This window comes from Paramisgurnus dabryanus, chromosome 21, assembly GCF_030506205.2.
Source record: "Paramisgurnus dabryanus chromosome 21, PD_genome_1.1, whole genome shotgun sequence".
NCBI lineage: Eukaryota > Metazoa > Chordata > Actinopteri > Cypriniformes > Cobitidae > Paramisgurnus > Paramisgurnus dabryanus.
The window spans coordinates 16,587,438-16,609,396 of record NC_133357.1 but is presented as its reverse complement, the minus strand read 5'-3'; the positions used below and the strand labels follow the sequence as shown (position 1 = coordinate 16,609,396).

Here is a 21,959-nt window from a genome sequence, read left to right as displayed (position 1 = left end):
GAGTGTATATGTGATCATAGAGGCCCCTAATTTAAAAAAATGCATATCAGACTGTGATAATACTACAGGGGTGACAACCTAAGATGTTGTGATATCATTCAGAAGTGGAATGATTCTGTGGAAACAGGTAGTTTCCCTTTAATATCTAACTGAATTTATAGAAAATACTGCATGTGTTAGACATCTTAGAGCTCTCTATTTTAAAAGCAGCATATCAGACTGTGATGATACTATAGGGGTGACAAGCTGCAATGGTGTACTATCATTCATAAGTTGAATGATTTTGTGGAAACAAGTAGTTTCCCTTTAACATCTAACCGAATATATAGAAAATACAGAGTGTATATGACACCTTTTAGCTCTCTGTTTTAAAAACAGCATATCAGAAAGTGATAATACTACAGGGGTGACAACCTGAGGTGGTTTACTATAATTCAGAAGTGGAATGATTCTGTGGAAACTGGTAGTTTTCCTTTAACATCTACCTGAATCTATATAAAAAATAGAGAGTGTATATGTGATCTTAGAGCCCCCAAATTTAAAAACCACATATCAGACTGTGATAATACTACAGGGGTGACAACCTGAAATGTTGTACTATCATTCAGAAGTGGAATGATTTTGTGGAAACAGGTAGTTTCCCTTTAACATCTAACTGAATATATAGAAAATACAGAGTGTATATGACACCTTATAGCTCTCTGTTTTAAAAACAGCATATCAGACTGTAATGATACTGCAGGAGTGACAACCTGAGATGGTGTACTATCATTCAGAAGTGGAATGATGCTGTGGAAACAGGTAGTTTTCCTTCAACATCCAACTGAATTAATAGAAATTACTGAATAGAGTTTACTGGACATCTTAGAGCGCCCTAATTTAAAAACAGCTTATCAGACTGTGATAATACTACAGGGGTGACAACCTGAGGTGGTGTACTACAATTCAGAAGTGGAATGATTCTGTGGAAACAGGCAGTTTCCCTTTAAAATTCAACTGAATTTTTAGAAAATACTGCATGTGTTAGACTCCTTAGAGCTCTCTATTTTAAAAACAGCATATCAGACTGTGATGATACTGCAGGGGTGACAACCTGCGATGGTGTACTATCTTTCAGAAGTTGAATGATGCTGTGGAAACAGGTAGTTTTCCTTTAACATCCAACTGAATTAATTGAAAATATAGAGTTTACTGGACATCTTAGAGCCCCCTAATTTAAAAACAGCTTATCAGACTGTGATAATACTACAGGGGTGACAACCTGAGATGGTGTACTATCATTCAGAAGTGGAATGATTTTGTGGAAACAGGTAGTTTCCCCTTTAATATTTAACTGAATTTATAGAAAATACTGCATGTGTTAAACTCCTCAGAGCTCTCTATTTTAAAAACAGCATATCAGACTGTGATGATACTGCAGGGGTGACAACCTGTGATGGTGTACTATCATTCAGAAGTTGGATGATTTTGTGGAAACAGGTAGTTTCCCTTTAACATCTAACCAAATATATAGAAAATACAGAGTGTATATGACATCTTATAGCTCTCTGTTTAAAAAACAGCATATCAGACTGTAATGATACTGCAGGAGTGACAACCTGAGATGGTGTACTATCATTCAGAAGTGGAATGATGCTGTGGAAACAGGTAGTTTTCCAACAACATCCAACTGAATTAATAGAAAATACAAAGTTTACTGGACATCTTAGAGCCCCCTAATTTAAAAACAGCTGATCAGACTGTGATAATACTACAGGGGTGACAACCTGAGATGGTGTACTATCATTCAGAAGTGAAATTATTCTGTGGAAACAGGTAGTTTCGCTTTAATATCTAACTGAATTTATAGAAAATACTGCATGTGTTAGACATCTTAGAGCCCCCTAATTTAAAAACCGCATATCAGACTGTGATGATACTGCAGGAGTGACAACCTGAGATGTTGTTCCATCATTTAGAAGTGGAATGATTCTGTGGAAACAGGTAGTTTCCCTTTAACATCTGACCAAATGTATAGAACATACAGAGTGTATATGACATTTTAGAGCATTATAATTTAAAAACAGCATATCAGACTGTGATGATACTGCAGTGGTGACAACCTGAGATGGTGTACTATCATTTAGAAGTGGAATGATTCTGTGGAAACAGGTAGTTTCCCTTTAACAATTGACCAAATATATGGAAAATACCACAAGTGTATAGGACTTCTTAGAGCTCTCTATTTTAAAAACAGCATATCAGACTGTGATGATACTGCAGTGGTGACAACCTGAGATGGTGTACTATAATTCAGAAGTGAAATAATTCTGTGGAAACAGGTAGTTTCCCTTTAAAATCTAACTTAATGTATAGAAAATACAGTGTGTATATGATACCTCAGGGCTTTATATTTTAACAACAGCATATCAGACTGTGATGATACTGCAGTGGTGACAACCTGAGATGGTGTACTATCATTTAGAAGTGGAATGATTTTGTGGAAACAGGTAGTTTCCCTTTAACATGTAACTGAATTTATAGAAAATACTGCAAGTGTATAAGACTTCTTAGAGCTCTCTATTTTAAAAACAGCATATCAGACTGTGATGTTACTGCAGTGGTGACATCCTGAGATTGTTTACTATCATTTAAAAGTGGAATGATTCTGTGGAAACAGATAGATTCCCTTTAACATCTAACCAAATGTATAGAAAATACAGAGTTTACCGGACATCGTAGAGCATTATATTTTAAAAACAGCAAATCAGGCTGTGATGATACTGCAGGAGTGACAGCCTAATATGGGGTACTATCACTCAGAAGTAGAATGATTCTGTGGAAACTGGTAGTTTCCCTTTAACATCTAACCGAATGTATAGAAAATACCACAAGTGTATAGGACTTCTTAGAGCTCTCTATTTTAAAAACAGCATATCAGACTGTGATGATACTGCAGGAGTGACAACCTGAGATGGTGTACTATCATTTATAAGTGGAATGATGCTGTGGAAACAGGTAGTTTTCTTTTAACATCTATCTGAATGTATAGAAAATACCACAAGTGTATAGGACTTCTTAGAGCTCTCTATTTTAAAAACAGCATATCAGACTGTGATGATTCTGCAGTGGTGACAACCTGAGATTGTGTACTATCATTCAGAAGTGAAATAATTCTGTGGAAACAGGTAGTTTCTCTTTAACATCTAGCCAAATGTATAGAAAATACTGCAAGTGTATAGGACTTCTTGGAGCTCTCTATTTTAAAAACAGCATATCAGACTATGATGATACTGCAGTGGTGAAAACCTGAGATGGTGTACTAGTATTCAGAAGTGGAATGATTCTGTGGAAACAGGTTGTTTTCTTTTACTGACTCCCTATTAAATGCATAGCAGTTCTGTGTCAACCACCCTGTACAGCCTAGCAATTTTATAAACCACCCTAAATACCCTAGCAAAGGCGTATTAATCATCAGGAAAGCCACAGCCTCACCTCACAATCCCCAAGAAAACCATAACAATACCCTAGCAACCAATTTAAATACGTAGCCTATCAACAGCCTAGCAATCAAATAGAATGTCACAACAACAGCCCAACAACCACCCTTAATATGCTAGCAACCTCATAGTAATCCACCATAATATCTGAACAACAGCCTAGCAATAACCAATAACACCCTATCAACAGTATAGCAACCACTAATTATACCCTATCAACAGTATAGCAACCACCCATAATACCCTAGCAACTGCCAAGTAGCCTCACAGAATGCAAGAGCAACCGCTTAGCAACCACCCATAAAACCCTAGCAACGACTTAAAACAGAAACAGAATGCAATAGAAACAGCATAGCAATCGCACAGAATGGAACATAAACAGCTTAGCAACCACGCATAATACTCTAGCAACGACTTAAACAGACACATAATGCAATAGAAACAGCCTAGCAACCACCTATAATACACTAGCAAAGACTTAGACACAGACTGCAACATAAACAGCCTAGCAACCACCCATAATACCCTAGCAACAACCTTAAGAACCCTAGCAACAGCCAAGCAACCACACAGAATGCGAGAAAAACCTCCTAACAACCACCCATAATACCCTAGCAACGACTTAAAACAGACACAGAATGCAACAGAAACAGCCTAGCAACCACCCATAATACTCTAACAAAGACTTAGACACAGAATGCAACATAAACAGCCTAGCAACCACCCATAATACCCTAGCAACAACTTAAAGAACCCTAGCAACAGCCAAGCAACCACACAAAATGCAAGAGAAACCTCCTAACAACCACCCATAATACCCTAGCAACAGCCTAGCAACTACACAGAATGCAAGAGAAACCGCCAAGCAACCACCCATAATACCCTAGCAACAACTTAAAGAACCCTAGCAACAGCCTAGCAACCACACAAATTGCAAGAGAAACCACCTATAATACCCTAGCAATGACCTAAAACAGATACAGAATGCAAGAGAAACCGCCTAGCAACCACCCATAATACCCTAGCAACCACTTAAAACACACACAGAATGCAACAGAAACAGCCTAGCAACCACTTAAAGAACCCTAGCAACAGTCTAGCAACCACACAGAATGCAAGAGAAACCGCCTAGCAACCACCCAGAATACCCTAGCAACAACTTAAAACAGATACAGAATGCAACATAAACAGCCTAGCAACCACCCATAATACCCTAGCAACAACCTAAAGAACTCTAGCAACAGCCAAGGAACCACACAGAATGCAAGAGAAACCGCTTAGCAACCACCCATAATACCCTAGCAACCACTTAAAACACACACAGAATGCAACAGAAACAGCCTAGCAACCACTTAAAGAACCCTAGCAACAGCCTAGCAACCACACAAAATGCAAGAGAAACTGCCTAACAACCACCCATAATACCCTAGCAACCACTTAAAACACACACAGAATGCAACAGAAACAGCCTAGCAACCACTTAAAGAACCTTAGCAACAGCCTAGCAACCTCACAGAAAGCAAGAGAAACCGCATAGCAACCACCCAGAATACCCTAGCAACAACTTAAAACAGACACAGAATGCAACAGAAACAGCCTAGCAACCACCCATAATACCCTAGCAACAATTTAAAGAACCCTAGCAACAGCCTAGCAACCACACAAAATGCAAGAGAAACCGCCTAGCAACCACCCATAATACCCTAGCAACCACTTAAAACACACACAGAATGCAACAGAAACAGCCTAGCAACCACCCATAATACCCTAGCAACCACTTAAAACACACACAGAATGCAACAGAAACAGCCTAGCAACCACTTAAAGAACCTTAGCAACAGCCTAGCAACCACACAGAATGCAAGAGAAACCGCCTAGCAACCACCCAGAATACCCTAGCAACAATTTAAAGAACCCTAGCAACAGCCTAGCAACCACACAGAATGCAAGAGAAACCGCCTAGCAACCACCCATAATACCCTAGCAATGACTTAAAAGACACACAGAATGCAACAGAAACAGCCTAGCAACCAAATAGAATGCAACAGAAACAGCCTAGCAACCACTTACAGAACCCTAGCAACCACACAGAATGCAACAGAAACAGCCTAGAAACCACCCATAATACCCTAGCAACGATTTAAAATACACACAGAATGCAACAGAAATAACAACAAATTAGGTGAGAAACTTTTATTTTGAAATCATTCCTCTCGTGCATTTACCGTAATGCCTAATATATGTGCACACAGAAAAAAAACGTGAGGGCTAGTTTGACCGTCTTTTTCAAAGTGGAGGGTGGCCTGACCGCAGTCATTTACTGCGGAATTGATCAGCTGACCGACCTGCTACAATTTTCACAGTTCAACAACTGTCAGAGCTCAATAAACGGAATGCGAATTTTTAATGAAAATAACTTAAGGTGATTTTGTTTAACCACCAACATCATCACATTTCTTATAAAAACCTGCACGTTACCTATGATAAATCTGTGTTAAATTTTAAACTGCCGTCAATTTAGTTACTCATCAGAAACAGGTTTCTGTCTCAGATTATTTTACGATTATAAAAACTTGACTGTGTTTTGTGTCATTTAACATGAACAAGCATGTATGTGGCAGACATAATGTTGCGTATTTGCCGTAAGAGTAGCTTTAACTAGTTAAACTATGGTATGCACTTAGTTATACCATGGGGCCGTTGAATGCTTTATTCTGATTGGTTGAGAAATGTTCCATGGGTGTTGATTATTTTTTAGTAACTGCTCACATAACCTTTAAAATGTCTTAAAGGACAAGTTCGGTATTTTAGACTTAAAGCCCTGTTTTCAGATTGTTTATGGTCAAATAGAATGGTTTTGACTGAAATTTCGACATTTTCGGCTGCCCTGAGAATTTTCGCTTGTTTGTGTTCCAGCTCAGACCTCTACAATGGCTTTATAGGTGCACTGGAACAATCCTTCCTAAAATGCATTCAACTTTCGTTTACAAAGACGTGAAACTCACCGAGTGGTCAGGGGTGTTCACTGGTATGCTCACACAAAAATCGCTCCAAAAGATGCATTCCAACAGGTTTTATCGTAGTTTTTACCAACTCCATTGACTGTATTAGACGTCCTGTGAGGTACGGTATTATTCCGCGCCGGGAACTTTGTTTCTATTCTTGCAATTGGCAAAGGCGGATTAGCGCCACCTCCTGGGCTGGAGTGTTTATTATTCAAGCTCTAAGCGGAAGAATGTACGGGTGTGAGGCGTTTGGGGAAATAGGTCCACAAGTTAACAACGAATGCTAAAACAGCTGTTGGAAAGCATCTTTTGACGCGATTTTTGTGTGAGCATATCAGTGAACACCCCTGACCACTCGGTGAGTTTCTCGTCTTTGTAAACGAAAGTTTAATGCATTTTAGGAAGGATTGTTCCAGTGCACCTATAAAGCCATTGTAGAGGTCTGAGCTGAAACACAAACAAGCGAAAATTCTCAGGGCAGCCGAAAATGTCGAAATTTCAGTCAAAACCATTCTATTTGACCATAAACAATCTGAAAACAGGGCTTTAAGTCTAAAATACCGAACTTGTCCTTTAAAAATAGGCACCAGAGCAATATCTTTGGTAACCATGGTATAATCTGAATAATTGACTCTTGTCCTTTGAATTATTCGAAAATAATGCACACCCGCGGCATAACCACCTTGTGTGTGTGTGTGTGTGTGTGTGTGTGTGTGTGTATACCTGGTAATTATCACGTTGTGGGGACCTAACTGTCCCCACGAAGATAGGAATACCAGTGTTTTTGTGACCTTGTGGGGACATTTTGATGTCCCCATGAGGAAACAAGCTTATAAATCAAACAGAATGATGTTTCTTGAAAATGTGAAGTAGCAGAAGGGTTTTTGTGATGGTTGGGGTTAGGGAATGGGGTAGGTAAGGGGAATAGAATATACAGTTTGTGCAGTATAAAATGCATTACGTCTATGGAATGTCCCCACAAAACATGGAAACCAGAATGTGTGTGTGTGCGCATTATTTTCTTAAAATTCAACGGCCCGCCATCAATTATTCCTTACTTATACCACGGGGCTGTTGAATGCTTTATTCTGATTGGATGAGAAATGTTCCATTGGTGTTGATTATTTTTCAATAACTGCACACCTAACCTTTAAAGGAATAGTCTACCCTTTTGCCATATTAAACTATGTTATTACCTCAACCTAGACGAATTAATACATATCTATCTTTTTTCAATGCGTGCACTGTACAAGCGTGTTATGAATGTGTTAGCATTTAGCCTAGCCCCATTCATTCCTATGGTACTAGGGCTGGGCGGTATGACGGTATATTCCGTTACCGCGGAATAAAATGTCAGACGTAACAGATTTTTCTATTCCGTCTATTCCGTGGAATGCAAATAAGTGGGCGTGGCTAACTCTGCCCTCACGCATGTTAGACTTAGTGTGACGGAGAAACATGTAAAATAATTCACTCATAAATATAAACGAGTTATTTCTGTAATTTTTATAATAACTGCCAGTGAATCCACCGCGGGTCTCGCAGCGAGACGCTCGCTCGCTCTCTCTCTCTCTCTGTGCTCATGCAGCAGCCGGTCAGTCTCTCGCGTGCAGAGGTCTCTCTAGGCGTGCAAGGAGCTGCGATGCCAAATAAAGGGTTCTTCTCAAACATAATGCTAATAGTTGTAAAGTTTTCTCAACTTTAAGCAAGCGAAGACAAAACTCGCGTTTATATCAGTGACACGTGCGCTGCTGAATAGATGTAGTTTGACGCGCCATTTGCTTATACAAACATATTTGATCAGAAATACGAGAAAGAGATGCAAATGTTAAGGTCTAATAGAAAGTAAAAGGTGTAAAGACCTTAAAACAGACTTCATGATCATCATATGATAGCACCTGTCATATTTATAATATCTAGAGCTTCGTCTCTCATATAGGCTATAGGTATTCATCCTGTCTGTAGGTTTTTGCATATATTTATACCTGTTCATTTTACATATTGCCTATTTTTAATGTAATGTATGCATAAATACAAAATACAATGAAGGCATACTATAGCTTCAACGGTCTATAAAATGAATAGCTCAATTATAATCAAGATTCTGTCTTATCAAGACTTAATCTGTTGTTATCTTCTGGGCATTTTCACTTTAACATTATTAACTTTAAATTGCTCATAATTTAAAACTGTGGTGAGCATTTAGTTAAAGTGAGTGGCAAATTTCTGTACATTTTTATAATAAAAAAAATTATTTATACCGTGAAATATACCGTTCCGTGAAATAAAATGACTCATTCCATGGAATAGACTTTTGGTCATTCCGCCCACCCTTAGGGTACCAAAAAAAAGTTTTATTTTGTGGCACCATACTTACTAGTACAACTCCTCATGTAACAGTCTTTAAATAGGGAAAACACAGAAGTGTTTGGTGGCTTCCCTGTTTGGTACCATAGGAATGAATGGGTCTAGGCTAAATGCTAACACATTCATGATGCGCTACAGTGCACGCATTGAAAAAAGATAGATATGTATTAATTCGTCCAAGTTGAGGTAATAACATAGTTTAATATGGCAAAAGGGTAGACTATTCCTTTAAGATGTCTTAAAAATGGGCACCAGAGCAATATTTTTGGTAACCGTGGTATAAGCGGAATAATTGACTTCAGTCTTTTGAATTATTCGAAAATAATGCAAACCCGTGGTGTAACGGCACTCTGCGACCTTGGGTGTGCATTATTTTCTTATAATTCAACAGACCGTCGTCAATTATTCCTTACTTATACCATTGGAGCTGTCGAATACTTCATTCTGATTGGTTGACAAACGTTCTAAGGGTGTGCATTATTTGTCAGTAAATGCACACTTTTAAAGTAGTTTCAGGTCTGTCACCTCGGGTGTGCGTTATTTTCGAATAATTTAATGGTATTTTGTCAATTATTTCATGCATTGTTACTACACACAAACTAGGCACTTCTAGCATCTGTTTAGCCAAGTATTGTGTCTGTTAGAGAAGGTCATGCATTCCTGTTCGGTGAATTTATTACCCACATTTTTTTTTTTGTAGATCAACTGTTACGTGATCACCACAGCAAATGTGTATCTCAGTAAATCATACACATGGCTGAATGGAGTGACTGGCTGCCCTTGAGAAATGCTTAATTGTTTTTGTCTCCTTTTTATAGTGAATCTGAGATTCTACATCATGACAAACAGTATGAGCCATTCTACTCCTCTTTTGTGGCACTATCTGCACATTACATCACCACAGTTTGTGGACAAAGTATGATCAATTTTCAAACTCATTATTTTCTGTAGTTACTTCATCAAAAAATGATGTAGATTTAACAGGCTATTCAAAATGTAGCTTGCTTTTGTTTACCTTTTCATTTAAAATGCAATTTTTCTTTCCCATTTTAGTCCCCAGAAATCAGTTGCTGTCCGTAGCAGCGGCCTGTAAAATATTGATTGAATTCTCATTGCTGCGTCTGGAGAACCCCGATGAAGCATGTGCAGTCTCACAGGTCAGACATGCTTCTTTCCAGCAGAACGCTGTAATGCTTCCTGTCTGTCTGTGTGGTGTAAACCCATATCTGTTGGCTAATGTTCGATTTCCTATCCGCTCCACAGAAGCACCTGATCCTCTTAATAAAAGGCCTTTGTACCGGCTGCAGTCGATTGGATCGGACAGAGATCATCACTTTTACAGCGATGATGAAGTCTGCCAAACTTCCCCAAACTGTCAAGACCCTTTCAGATGGTAAGAGCTGTTTGTTTCAGGTTGTCCTAAAGCTTTAAAAGATCTGTTTCATGTAACACAGAAATTTGAGATGTCGAGTGGTACAAATGCCCGAGGGCTTTTCTGGGAAGTCTTGCTGGGTGTTATGATCTGCACCTAATGTTACAGGATGTGGTGGTGCACTAATGTTTGGGTTGGATTTAATAATGCAACCCTTGGTTGTAATGTCAGCACAGCTGTTGGAAGTAAACAGCTTGTGCTGGTGATGTTGCTTCATTTGTAGGCTTTTCACGTTTGCTTTGCCTTCTGTTTAAAGGTACATAGTCCAGCGTAGTAGTAGTAGATGAGGTCTAGTTGCTTTGTATGCTTTACATGATATTGTGATCCATGTATTATTCAAAGGGCTGATGTTATTCATTTCCAGCACTAGTTTGATACCAATCTCAAAGAATGCTGATGCAGCACATGCAAGGAACAGGCTGTAATCTAAAATGTGCCCTTCACAACTTCATCTGCTGTACTTGAATGAACAAAGCATACTTTTTAAGTGTCCCTTTTTTATTGCTGCTCATTTGGTTACAAACTGCCTGGACGCTTCAGTAGCCGATTGCACCAGCTGGACATTCACCTGGTCATGAGACTAAAATAAGTCCGTTGTAGAATTTGTACCTCTTGCACCATCTAGGTGTAGCGCATAAATATTATGTCTAGTGTAATGTATAGGGCTGTAATGATTAATCATGTGTTCAATGAAAAATACCTGTCTGCGATTCTGTGTTTCATACACAGCTTGTGCGTGTACTATGGCATTTGGTCAGTAGGAAGTCATTATCAATAGGGCTGCATAATGATTAATCGTGATTAATCGTTTGCAGAATAAAAGTTTTTGTTTACATCATATATGTGTGTGTACTTTGTATAATAATTATGCATAAATAAATACACATACATGTAGATATTTAAGGCGTATTTACATGTGTATATAAATTTTTATATTTATAAATAATTTATATTATATATAAATATTTAATTTATAAATATTTTTTTCTTAAAATTATACATGCATGTGTGTATATTTATTTATACATAATTATTATACACAGTACACACACATATATGATGTAAACAAAAACTTTTATTCTGCAAACGATTAATCACGATTAATCGTTATGCAGCCCTAATTATCAATCTAAAATCATTATGAGTTGGAGTTGTTTATAACGTGCATTTAAAAAAGCAACACTCGTTAAACAAAATCATTATTTTATCATGAAAATACCTGAAACGGTTTGAAGAACAGTTCGTCATGCTACTTCTGTGGCACAAAGGGAGTTTCTGCACGAGAGCACCCCCTGGCTTTGGCATGTGCTGGGATTTCACCGTAATTCATTAAAATTAATTCATTGAGAAAACGCACATTTGCACGATTAATCGTTACAGCCTTACTAATGTAGGCATAGAATATAAAGTCTTGACGTTTCTATGGAAAGGATAGAAATAATTAAATTGATGAGACAATGTCGTGTCACACAAACACAGGTATTTTCAAAACCACAGCTTTTTACAGTTTGGCCGTTTGTCAGCATGCAGTATTGGGCCACTGAAACCCAACCTTTTTAAAAACTTCTGCCAGGGTGAAGATTTTCAGAAACTCCGGTTGCAATGTTGTGTAGCTGGTGAAACCTGAGATTTTGGCTTGTGACATTGGAGTGCATGCTATGTTCACCTTTGCTTGATGTGAGGTTATACACTGCTATCTCCTTTGTTTACATGATGCGAGTCTGTAAAATGGCTTCTGATTGGCCTACATGTCTTTACGGTAAGGGTTAGATCTCCACCTGTTGGTTTGTCATGCTTTTGACAGCGCTTCATTGGGTTTTTGTGTGTTTTTTTTTTTTTTTTTTTAAAGATGAGGGACATAGGGGAGGTTCCCCTGACTGGAATTAAATATTTTAAAATACATCAGTGCCCTTTGTTTTGCCTCAAAATGCACACAAGTAATGTTTTTAGTAAGGCATATTTGTTAAAACAAGTTATATTTCCTAATTAAGCTAAGGCGTAGTCTTGGCTTAAGCTTATCCCTGTATGGGAAACCACCCCATAAAGTTTAAGTTTGTAACAATATTAATGTGAGTGGCGTCTCAATTATCACTGCAGTTAAATGCATATGCGGGGACCTGCATAGTCCACACTGACATAGCCCCACCTGGTCATAGTTTTAGATGGTGGAACAGGCGTAATTTTTTTACAAAGCCGAATGTAGCTAAGCCCGACATTGGGCTTATGTCCAGTTTTTTTATACTGGCAGGTACAAATGGCACCAGAACAGAAATCCGCTTGATAACTCTGATGTCACCACTTCCGTGTCCAAGCACTTTATCAGATGCTTAAGCAAGCAACAAAAAATACTAATATTCACTTAATTTGTGCTTTTAAAACTATGGAAAAACCACAGTCATAAAGATTTTTATACTGAGTGAGATCCCAGATGACCAGACAGCGGTTCGTCTTTGTTTCAGTAAAATATTAAAGTATGGTATGCCATGAGCTCTGGGAATGTAGTGTACTCTGTGAGTTTATAAAAGCTTATCTTAAAGGACAAGTTCGGTATTTTAGACTTAAAGCCCTGTTTTCAGATTGTTTATGGTGAAATATAATGGTTTTGACTGAAATTTCGACATTTGCGGGTGCCCTGAGAATTTTCGCGTGTTTGTGTTTCAGCTCAGACCTCTACAATGGGTTTAATGGTGCACTGGAACAATCCTTCCTAAAATGCATTAAACTTTCGTTAAAAAAGACGTGAAACTCACCGAGTGGTCAGGGGTGTTCACTGGTATGCTCACACAAAAATCGCTCAAAAAGACGCATTCCAACAGGTTTTATCGTAGTTTTTACCAGCTCCATGGACTTGTATTAGATGTCCTGTGAGGTACGGTATTACTCCACGCCGGGAACTTTGTTTCTATTCTTGCAATTGGCAAAGGCGGATTAGCGCCACCACCTGGGCTGGAGTGTCTATTATTCAAGCTCTAAGCGGAAGAATGTACGGGTGTGAGTAGGGGTGTGACGGTCATTATATAACCGTGAGACCGACGGTTATAGTTGAACACCGTCATTAGAACTCTATAACCGCCAAAACCGTGTTATTAAAATATTTTTTAAAACATTTTTTATCATAAAGAATTTTTAAATACTATTTAAAACAATTGTTAACAGTCTGTGTTACACGCCCCCTCACGTTCTCACGCAGTGAAAAATACAGAGCGGAGCAGACACTGACAACGCGCTGACATACAGGACAGACCAGGTTACTTTTCGGTTACTTTTGAGATTTAACATATTAAACAAAGTCTCACCTTTCCAATCATCTCTTCCTTCTAGTTAATTTATAGCATCAAATAAACATCAATGACCATGAGAAGGAATGTTGTTTTAACCGCGGAAAGGCGTCAGTACACTCCGCTTTTCAAGTTCAAATCCTCCCATGCTAATCTACTAACTCTCTTGAACGCACATTCACTGCTAGTTGTCTTGCTGTTAATTTTAAAGAAACGTAGAGCAAGTAGCTAATCAGTGTCTAGTTTATTCAAACGCCGGGTGAGCACTGTGCAGCGCGTCTGCGGAGAGCGTTTGCTGCGGGTTGGCCATTGTGCTTTTACACCGGCTGCGTTTAATAACAATCTCAAGTTCACATTACTTTCTTTTACCTGCATTTATGAGCAAAACCTCTTCAATACGCTTTTAATCCACATTGTTTTCGTGCTGTTCTGGTCCGTGTAATGACAGATATAGACACAATTACAGACATAAAAAGCCCAATACACAAATCTGTGTCTCTGAAGATTATTAAGATAGATGATAGATAGAGGATTAATTTATGCTGGGCAGAGAGTGACAGCGCAGTCTTCTGGCAACAGTGTGTTTTTTTATATTTCATTGCTTTCTGTTAAATTGTTCAAAGTTATTACTGTTTAAAACACACTTTGCATCACATTCATGATTTTATGGTAAAATGACACTTTCCCGTCAATCCACAAGCATTTAAACGAGCAAAACGCCCCCCACAGACGGTTATGTGATGAACCGTCACATTTGACTCACGTCATAACCGTCATCACCAATTCTGAAACCGGCACACCCCTAGGTGTGAGGCGTTTGGAAAAATAGGTCCACAAGTTAACAACGAATGCTAAAACAGCTGTTGGAAAGCATCTTTTGCAGCGATTTTTGTGTGAGCATATCAGTGAACACCCCTGACCACTCGGTGAGTTTCACGTCTTTGTAAACGAAAGTTTAATGCATTTTAGGAAGGATTGTTCCAGTGCACCATTAAACCCATTGTAGAGGTCTGAGCTGAAACACAAACACGCGAAAATTCTCAGGGCAGCGGCAAATGTCGAAATTTCAGTCAAAACCATTATATTTCACCATAAACAATCTGAAAACAGGGCTTTAAGTCTAAAATACCGAACTTGTCCTTTAAATGCGTGAAATGACTAAACAGTGCTCATAAATGGCTGTTGAGATTGTAGTCTCGTTTGAAATGAGCAGGGGCTTGGACACGGAAATGGTACTTTTTACATCCTGACTTAACAAACGGATATAAAAAGGATATGGTGTATACATAGTTGTTCTTTTAATGCTGTTTACGTTAAGCAATGTTAACCTTATTGAAAATGAGTATTTAATTGTTTAAATTAAATGGGTTTTATTTATATTAATATTAAAGGCACTCTAAGCGAATCTGTGAGACGTCACTTTCTGTTCATATTTGAACTGTTTTCAAACAAACGGAGCGTAGGTAACTCCTCCTCCTCCCCCTCCCTTCCGTGCTTTCATGAACGCGCCCAACCCCCACCCCCAAATCCTTCTTGTCGTTTATTAGCTGGAACACTTTGTTTTGTTTCGTGGTGCTAGGTTTGGCCACTGTGTGTTTATTGCAGTTTGTGGAGCCTGTGCTGTCTACAGAGATCGTGTTTTTTTACAGTTTGATCAGCGGACAGGCAGCAAGCAGATAGTGAGGAGATGTTTGCTGTATGTAACAAAAAATGTTTATGGTCTAAAACGCGTGAATTCGCTTGGAGCACCTTTAAGTTATTAAAATTAAGGGATGGTTTAAACTGAAATTGTTAACAAAATAATGTAATCGGTGCTACTAAACTGAACAACTAAATTGCTAGCAGTATGTTCCTACAATGAATTATCAAGATTTTTCATCCCTTACTGCACCATATACAAACTCCAAGTCAGCATTTCCCAACCCCGTTCCTGGAAGCACATCAACAGTGCAAGTTTTGGATGTCTCCCGCATCTGACCCCAATATTTCCTTTCATATTGAGTCTCATGTGTTGTTTTGGCGGCCTTCTAGAAACAGGGTTGGAAAACACTGCTCTAAGTGACACTTAAATCCAGACAAATAAGCTGTGCTCTTGTTTTTCAGTGGAGGACCAGAAGGAGATTCCCTCCCCTGTTAACCCCGAACTTAGACATAAAGAAGTCCAAATGAACTTCTTCAATCAGCTGACCTCAGTTTTTAACCCTGACATTACCGTGCTGGCCTCGCCTGCTGCTCACATGCAGGTCAGTAAATCTGACATGTCATCAAAAATCAAGGATTTAAAGAAACGAGTGATTGATTACAAATATGCAAATAAAACAATGTTGTACGTATCACAGGGTGAAAACGAGTGTGATGACCAAACAACGACAGATCAAGCAACGCAGGCCAAAATGAAGAATGCCTTCATCTCTCAAAATGTGTCCAGTTTACAGGAATTAGGTGAGTTGCTCTACAATAAGGATGGCCTAAGTTGAGGCCAGTTGACATAATTGTGGCCATGCTGTATTTATGGAGTCATTTTAATATATATGCGCATAGAACTGCTATTTGTGTTGATTTTTCACTTCCTCATTTTTATCTTGTATCATTACAGGGGGCTCAGAAAAGTTGCTGCGCGTGTGCCTCAACCTTCCCTACTTTTTACGGTATATCAACCGCTTCCAGGATGCGGTATCTGCCAACTCTTTCTTCATCATGCCGGCCACCGTGGCAGACGCCACCGCTGTTCGAAATGGGTAAGACGCTTTTAGTTTCTTTAATATTCTGAATCTGCTGAGCTCATGTTATTTTACCTGAAAACATAGTGGGAAAACTATGCTGACCTTTCCTCCCCCAAACAGTTTTCACTCCCTGGTGATTGATGTGACCATGGCATTGGATACACTTTCCTTGCCTGTACTGGAGCCTTTAACTCCAGGGAGACTACTGGATGTGACTGTGTTAGCACTAAGCTGCCTCTATGCAGGTGGGTTCATGAATAAATCAAACCATCTGTACCATCTGTTGTATAACAGATGTATGCAGGGATCTTCACATGTGTGCCTGTTTTCTCTCAGGTGTGAGTGTGGCAACCTGCATGGCCATACTGCAGGTGGGCAGCGGCTTGCAGCTTCGCACGGCCTCCACTGGCTCTAAGGAGGAAGATTATGAAAATGACGCTGCTACCATTGTGCAAAAATGCGTGGGTGGAATATTTAATCTTAATTTTTCAAAGTCTTGGATCTTTGACCTTCAGTGTCTAAAATGCTGTGCTTTGGGTTTCTTTAACAGCTGGAAATCTATGACATGATTGGACAGGCCATCAGTAACTCTCGCAGAGCTGGAGGAGAGGTAAGTGAACTCTAATTTGGCCGGCCACAGAGCCTTTGACATCAGCGAGTTTGACCCACATTTGACATCATACTCCGTTTCAACAGCATTATCAGAACTTTCAGCTGTTGGGAGCCTGGTGCTTGTTGAACAGCCTGTATCTGATACTGAATCTGAGCCCCACCGCTTTGGCTGATAAGGGAAAGGAGAAAGATCCTCTGGCAGCACTGCGGGTCCGAGACATCGCCACCCGAAGCAAGGATGGATCAGGATCTCCTAAACTTGGCCCTGGGAAAGGGTATTCCCTTTTACCATTGACTGTTTTATGCAGCAAAATATATAAATAAATTAGTAAATTTAGTATACAATATAGGATAAATATAATTTATTACTTATTGGAGAACTCATTGCAACTCTTTTATTTTCCATCAGGCACCAAGGTTTTGGGGTTCTGTCAGTCATCCTGGCCAATCACTCTATTAAGCTGCTTACATCACTCTTCCAGGACTTACAAGTAGAGGCTTTACACCGAGTAAGAGCAAACACAACTTGCTTATGTTGTTTTTAACGGCTTATATTTACATTGCAAATATAAGCAGAGTGGTTTCTTTTTTCTGCAGGGCTGGGCCAGTGATGGGCCACCGGCAGAGCTCAACATCATGGCCCAAAGCACCTCCATCCAAAGAGTCCAGAGACTCATTGACTCTGTCCCTCTCACCAACCTGCTTTTCACACTGCTCTCCACCTCCTATAAAAAGGTATGTGATCCCGCTGTTTGGTCATGTGGTTGATGGAGGTATGTGGCCTGTGGCTGATGAATGTGGTGCCTCTGGTTCTGCTGGATTCAGGCATGCGTGCTCCAGAGGCAGAGGAAGGGTTCAGTTAGCAGTGACGCTAGCGCCTCCACAGACTCCAACACTTATTATGAAGATGATTTTAGCAGCACGGAAGAGGACAGCAGCCAAGGTAACAAACGCCACACATGTTTTATTTACCCACATTAATGAAAGCCACAGTGACGAATAAGAAGCCAATGAAACAAAAGCTGTGCTTGCAACTGAGAGAAGCAGAAAGAAAGAAAGGAAGTTGCTTAATCTTTTAGTTAGTTGGATAAATTATATGGAAAAATGTCAAGGTTATGTTTTACCCTAAAGAAGTAATTTTTCATCAGATTTTACATTGATTTTAATCTTTGACATAACCTCAGTCAGTATTAACTCTTTCCCCGCCAGTTTTTTTTTTAAAAAGTTGCCAGCCAGAGCCAGAATTTTTATGATTTTTACAAAAGTTTAATGCCTCCCAGAAAATGCTCTTCTTTAAATATATATACATAAAATATATTAAAGGAAAGAACAGACCCTCTGCTTTCAAAAAAAAGTTTCATCCTGTATGAAACACTACCACTTTTAGCATAGCTTAGCATAATCCATTGAATCTAATTAGACTAGTAACATTGCACTTAAAATAACCAAAAATAATCACTACGCCTGCTGCAGCCATGTTACGGCTGCAAAGTCCTTGATTATTATGCCAGAATGAGAGTATAGTGCTAACCATATCTGCCTAGAAAATCGCAACTTTTAATTTTCTGTCGGTCTTAGTATACAATGTAACTACAGAAGAGTCAAGTTTCAAATAGGAAAAATATTGAAACTCTTTGGTTAGCGCGATGCTAATGGTCTAATCAGATCTAATGGATTGTGCTAAGCTATGCTAAAAGTGGTAGCGCCAGACCCGGAGATCGGCTGAATGGATTCCAAAACGGTAAAAATCAAATGTTTAACTCTAGGGGAGCTGGAAAATTAGTATATTTAAAAAAATTGTGGAATGTCCCTTTAAGCACAATTCATTTGCGCATGTGCACAAGATATCTTTGCATCCGATTAAGAAAATTTACATGCATACTTTTCTCCAGCTGATCGGATCACAGATCGCCCTTACACCACCCCTTTCAACACGATCGAAATTTGTATCCGATCAACCTCAATTGTAATTTTTACGATCGTGTCTACATGAACGCTTTTCAATTCGATTGAGCCATCATTGCGATTGCACACAGATTATTTGGTTGCATGTAACGTACCTATTGTCACTTTCATTTTGGATGGCCTGAAGTGAATCAATTACAGCAAGGTTTTGTTTTTAAACTAATCCACCCTTGAATATCTATTTAGTGAGTTATTTTCCATGCAGCCAAGTTTAGGGTTTGCTTGTGGTTAACTGAGCTAGTGTCAGGGCTGAGAAGATTCAGGGACTTTCTCAGGCAGCTCCTGAGCACTGCACACTGTAGTAGAAGGACAGCAGTCAGGAAAACCCCCCAGAGATCAGACACAGGTCAGTTTACTTCCTGCTTCTGAGCACTGTGGCACGCTAAGCATGCTTTGCTTACTGCGCCGACCTGGCGGCTTTTACAGCTAGTGACAGTGTTCGTTATTTCAGCAGAGAGAAGACAGGAGAAGACAAAAGCAGCTTGTTTCTCAGGTCAGCAGCTCTTTGTCTTAGGTCAGACTTGTAGTGTCTTATTATGCTTTTGTTAATTGTGCTATAAACAGTAATAAGATGTTAAGTAGTTATTTACATGACTAATGGAAACAGCAGCTCTGTTTACATATACAGTACAGTGACTTCATTGAATGCCAAGCTGAATGAGGCTCTCGATTTGTTTTTTTAGATGACGACAGCGAGCCCATCCTGGGACTGTGGTTTGAGGAGACCATTTCTCCCAGTAAAGAGAAGGTGGCACCCCCACCTCCTCCTCCACCGCCACCTTTGGAAACATCACCGAGACTCAAGAGCCCCAGCAAGCTGAACACGGCAGAGAACGGCAACATCCTGGCTAGTCGCAAAGACCCGGAGTTGGTGAGGCTGAGCTGTATATTGCAACACTAATATTCGGAATAACCCGGAATTTTCCATTAATTGCAAATTATTTGTTGAAGAGCCATCAGCTCAAAAACCCAGTAAGATAATGTGAAATGTTTATTTTTGCAGTTCTTGAGTCTGGCTTCAAGCATTCTCAACTTCATCACCACCTCCATGCTGAAGTCCAGGAACAACTTTATTCGCAACTACCTGAGCGTGTCCCTCACAGAGCAGCACATGGCCACCCTTGCCAGCATCATCAAAGATGTAGACAAAGATGTCAAAGGTCTGAAGAAAACTTCTCCAACACACCCTTGCAATCCTTTAAAGTTATGTAGTCATGCTTCAATATAGATTTTTTTTCCCAGGTTCCTCCGATGAAGAGTTTTCTTCAGCCCTGTATCACTTCAATCATTCTTTGGTGACATCAGATCTTCCCTCTCCAACCTTACAGGTAAACAGTGAAGATTGTCTTGTATGTGTTTTTAATACATTTCTGTTCTGATTCAAGTATGTGATGCTTACTATTCTGTAAATATTTTGTCTTCAGAACACTCTTCTGCAACAGTTGGGTGTCGCTCCATTTTCGGAGGGTCCATGGCCCATGTACATTCACCCTCAGTCCCTGTCGGTGCTCTCTAGGTTACTGCTGATCTGGCAGCATAAAGCCAGCCAACAGGGAGAGCCTGACGTGCCTGATTGCATGAAGGTTTGGGAGAGGTAAGACCTTCACCTTTAGTACTTGTAGGGTCCTCACTCTTTGTTTACAAACTTAAATATAGCTTCTGTTACATCACCACGTCTTCACTTTACATCATGAATAAGTTGCTAATGAACTTTACCTTACAGACATCTAATTCATCCGTTTTATCAGGTTTATAGGTACTCTGAAGCAACACACGCTGCAAGGAGCAGTGCCTGTTGATGAGGACCTCAATGTGGAGCACCTCCAGCTGCTTCTGCTCATCTTCCACAACTTCTCAGAAAAGGGCCGTCGCAGTGTACTCACCCTATGCATGCAATCCATCGCTGAAATCGCAGCTCAAACGGAGTCCCAGCTTCAGGCCGTGCCCCTCAATCTGGCTCGCATCTTGCTCGTCTTCGACTATCTGCTGCACCAGTATTCCAAAGTTCCAATGTACTTGTTCGAGCAGGTACGAAACTACCCATGCTTTTATTTGGAGATATGCCATTGGGCTGGAGCTTGTGATGTTGAGTACATTTCATTTGTTATGCTCAGGTCCAGTACAATCTTCTGACTCCGCTTGCATCCGGGGGTAGTTCGGGACAGGAGGGGGGAAAGAGAGGTGCTGTGCCACTGTATTATGGCTTTAAAGAGGTGGAGGAGAATTGGGCCAAGCACTGCTCGGCAGGTAGGAGTAAGTCAAACCTCTTATTTTTCTCTCCATTCAGATATGATGTTCCACAGTAAGTTTTAAGCATTTTAAATTGAGTGCTAACTCTAATTCGTCCTTCTTAATGGTTCACCTTTGTTTTCGTTTAGATTCATCGGTTCAGCCAAAGTTTTACTGCGTTTTGTCTCCTGAAGCTTCAGAGGATGATAGGAGTCGACTTGACACTAAGGTGAGGTCACACATCTACACACAATTAAAGTCATGGGAGCTTCTGTGCACCTGCATGAGGAAAATTAATGTGAGCTTTACTAAATATTGTTACAGGTCTTCCAAGTGCTGTTCAATGGTGCGGTGAAGTATGATGATTTGTACTCCGCTCTGATTTGCTTGTTGTCCGCGGGATCACGGTTTGATAATGCAAGAAGGCAGGAGAACAAACCCATCACTGCAGTTGTGAGTTCAGACACACACAGCCGTTTACATCATCAGCTATATTGACCACAAAAATATTTAAACACCTAAGCCACAACAATGAAATCTAAACAAAATACTGAACAAAGTAATTTATTTTATAAGAGAAGATATGTTTGGAAATGTGAGGTACTTGATTTTGATATTTTTGCATCTACTGCAATAACATTGTTATGATTTCAAAGCTTTGAATAAAAAAATAAATAAAAATAATAACATTGTTATGAACACATTGGTTCAAGTTTTTGAGAGTGGCTTCCAAATTTTTTGGAGGCCTATATGTGTTAATTAAAAAATGATCCCATGATTTACTCACCCTCAAGGAATCCGAAATAAATATGTCCATCATCTTTCAGACAAACACATTTGGGGCCCTATCTTGCACCCAGCGCAATTGA

At 39.5% G+C, this 21,959-nt stretch overlaps 1 protein-coding gene across 14 annotated transcripts in view; it reads left to right on the top strand.

Moving 5' to 3' along the window:
• The window catches only part of ubr4 (ubiquitin protein ligase E3 component n-recognin 4), a 66,772-nt gene that overhangs the window by 7,699 nt on the left and 37,114 nt on the right, over window positions 1–21,959 (top strand). For 7 of the 14 annotated variants that reach the window (XM_065285933.2, XM_065285934.2, XM_065285931.2 and 4 more), the window contains exons 2-23: window positions 9,670–9,767; window positions 9,905–10,008; window positions 10,115–10,244; window positions 15,665–15,804; window positions 15,901–16,003; window positions 16,158–16,299; window positions 16,405–16,529; window positions 16,621–16,745; window positions 16,835–16,894; window positions 16,981–17,171; window positions 17,306–17,405; window positions 17,494–17,631; window positions 17,722–17,839; window positions 19,313–19,354; window positions 19,545–19,732; window positions 19,865–20,021; window positions 20,104–20,189; window positions 20,286–20,455; window positions 20,610–20,889; window positions 20,976–21,114; window positions 21,240–21,319; window positions 21,415–21,543. In XM_065285933.2, the coding sequence (XP_065142005.1) occupies window positions 9,670–9,767; window positions 9,905–10,008; window positions 10,115–10,244; window positions 15,665–15,804; window positions 15,901–16,003; window positions 16,158–16,299; window positions 16,405–16,529; window positions 16,621–16,745; window positions 16,835–16,894; window positions 16,981–17,171; window positions 17,306–17,405; window positions 17,494–17,631; window positions 17,722–17,839; window positions 19,313–19,354; window positions 19,545–19,732; window positions 19,865–20,021; window positions 20,104–20,189; window positions 20,286–20,455; window positions 20,610–20,889; window positions 20,976–21,114; window positions 21,240–21,319; window positions 21,415–21,543 (2,845 nt within the window). The remainder of the gene's footprint in view (window positions 1–9,669; window positions 9,768–9,904; window positions 10,009–10,114; window positions 10,245–15,664; window positions 15,805–15,900; window positions 16,004–16,157; window positions 16,300–16,404; window positions 16,530–16,620; window positions 16,746–16,834; window positions 16,895–16,980; window positions 17,172–17,305; window positions 17,406–17,493; window positions 17,632–17,721; window positions 17,840–19,312; window positions 19,355–19,544; window positions 19,733–19,864; window positions 20,022–20,103; window positions 20,190–20,285; window positions 20,456–20,609; window positions 20,890–20,975; window positions 21,115–21,239; window positions 21,320–21,414; window positions 21,544–21,959) is intronic. The other 7 variants (XM_065285929.2, XM_065285927.2, XM_065285938.2 and 4 more) reach the window with 4 other exon arrangements.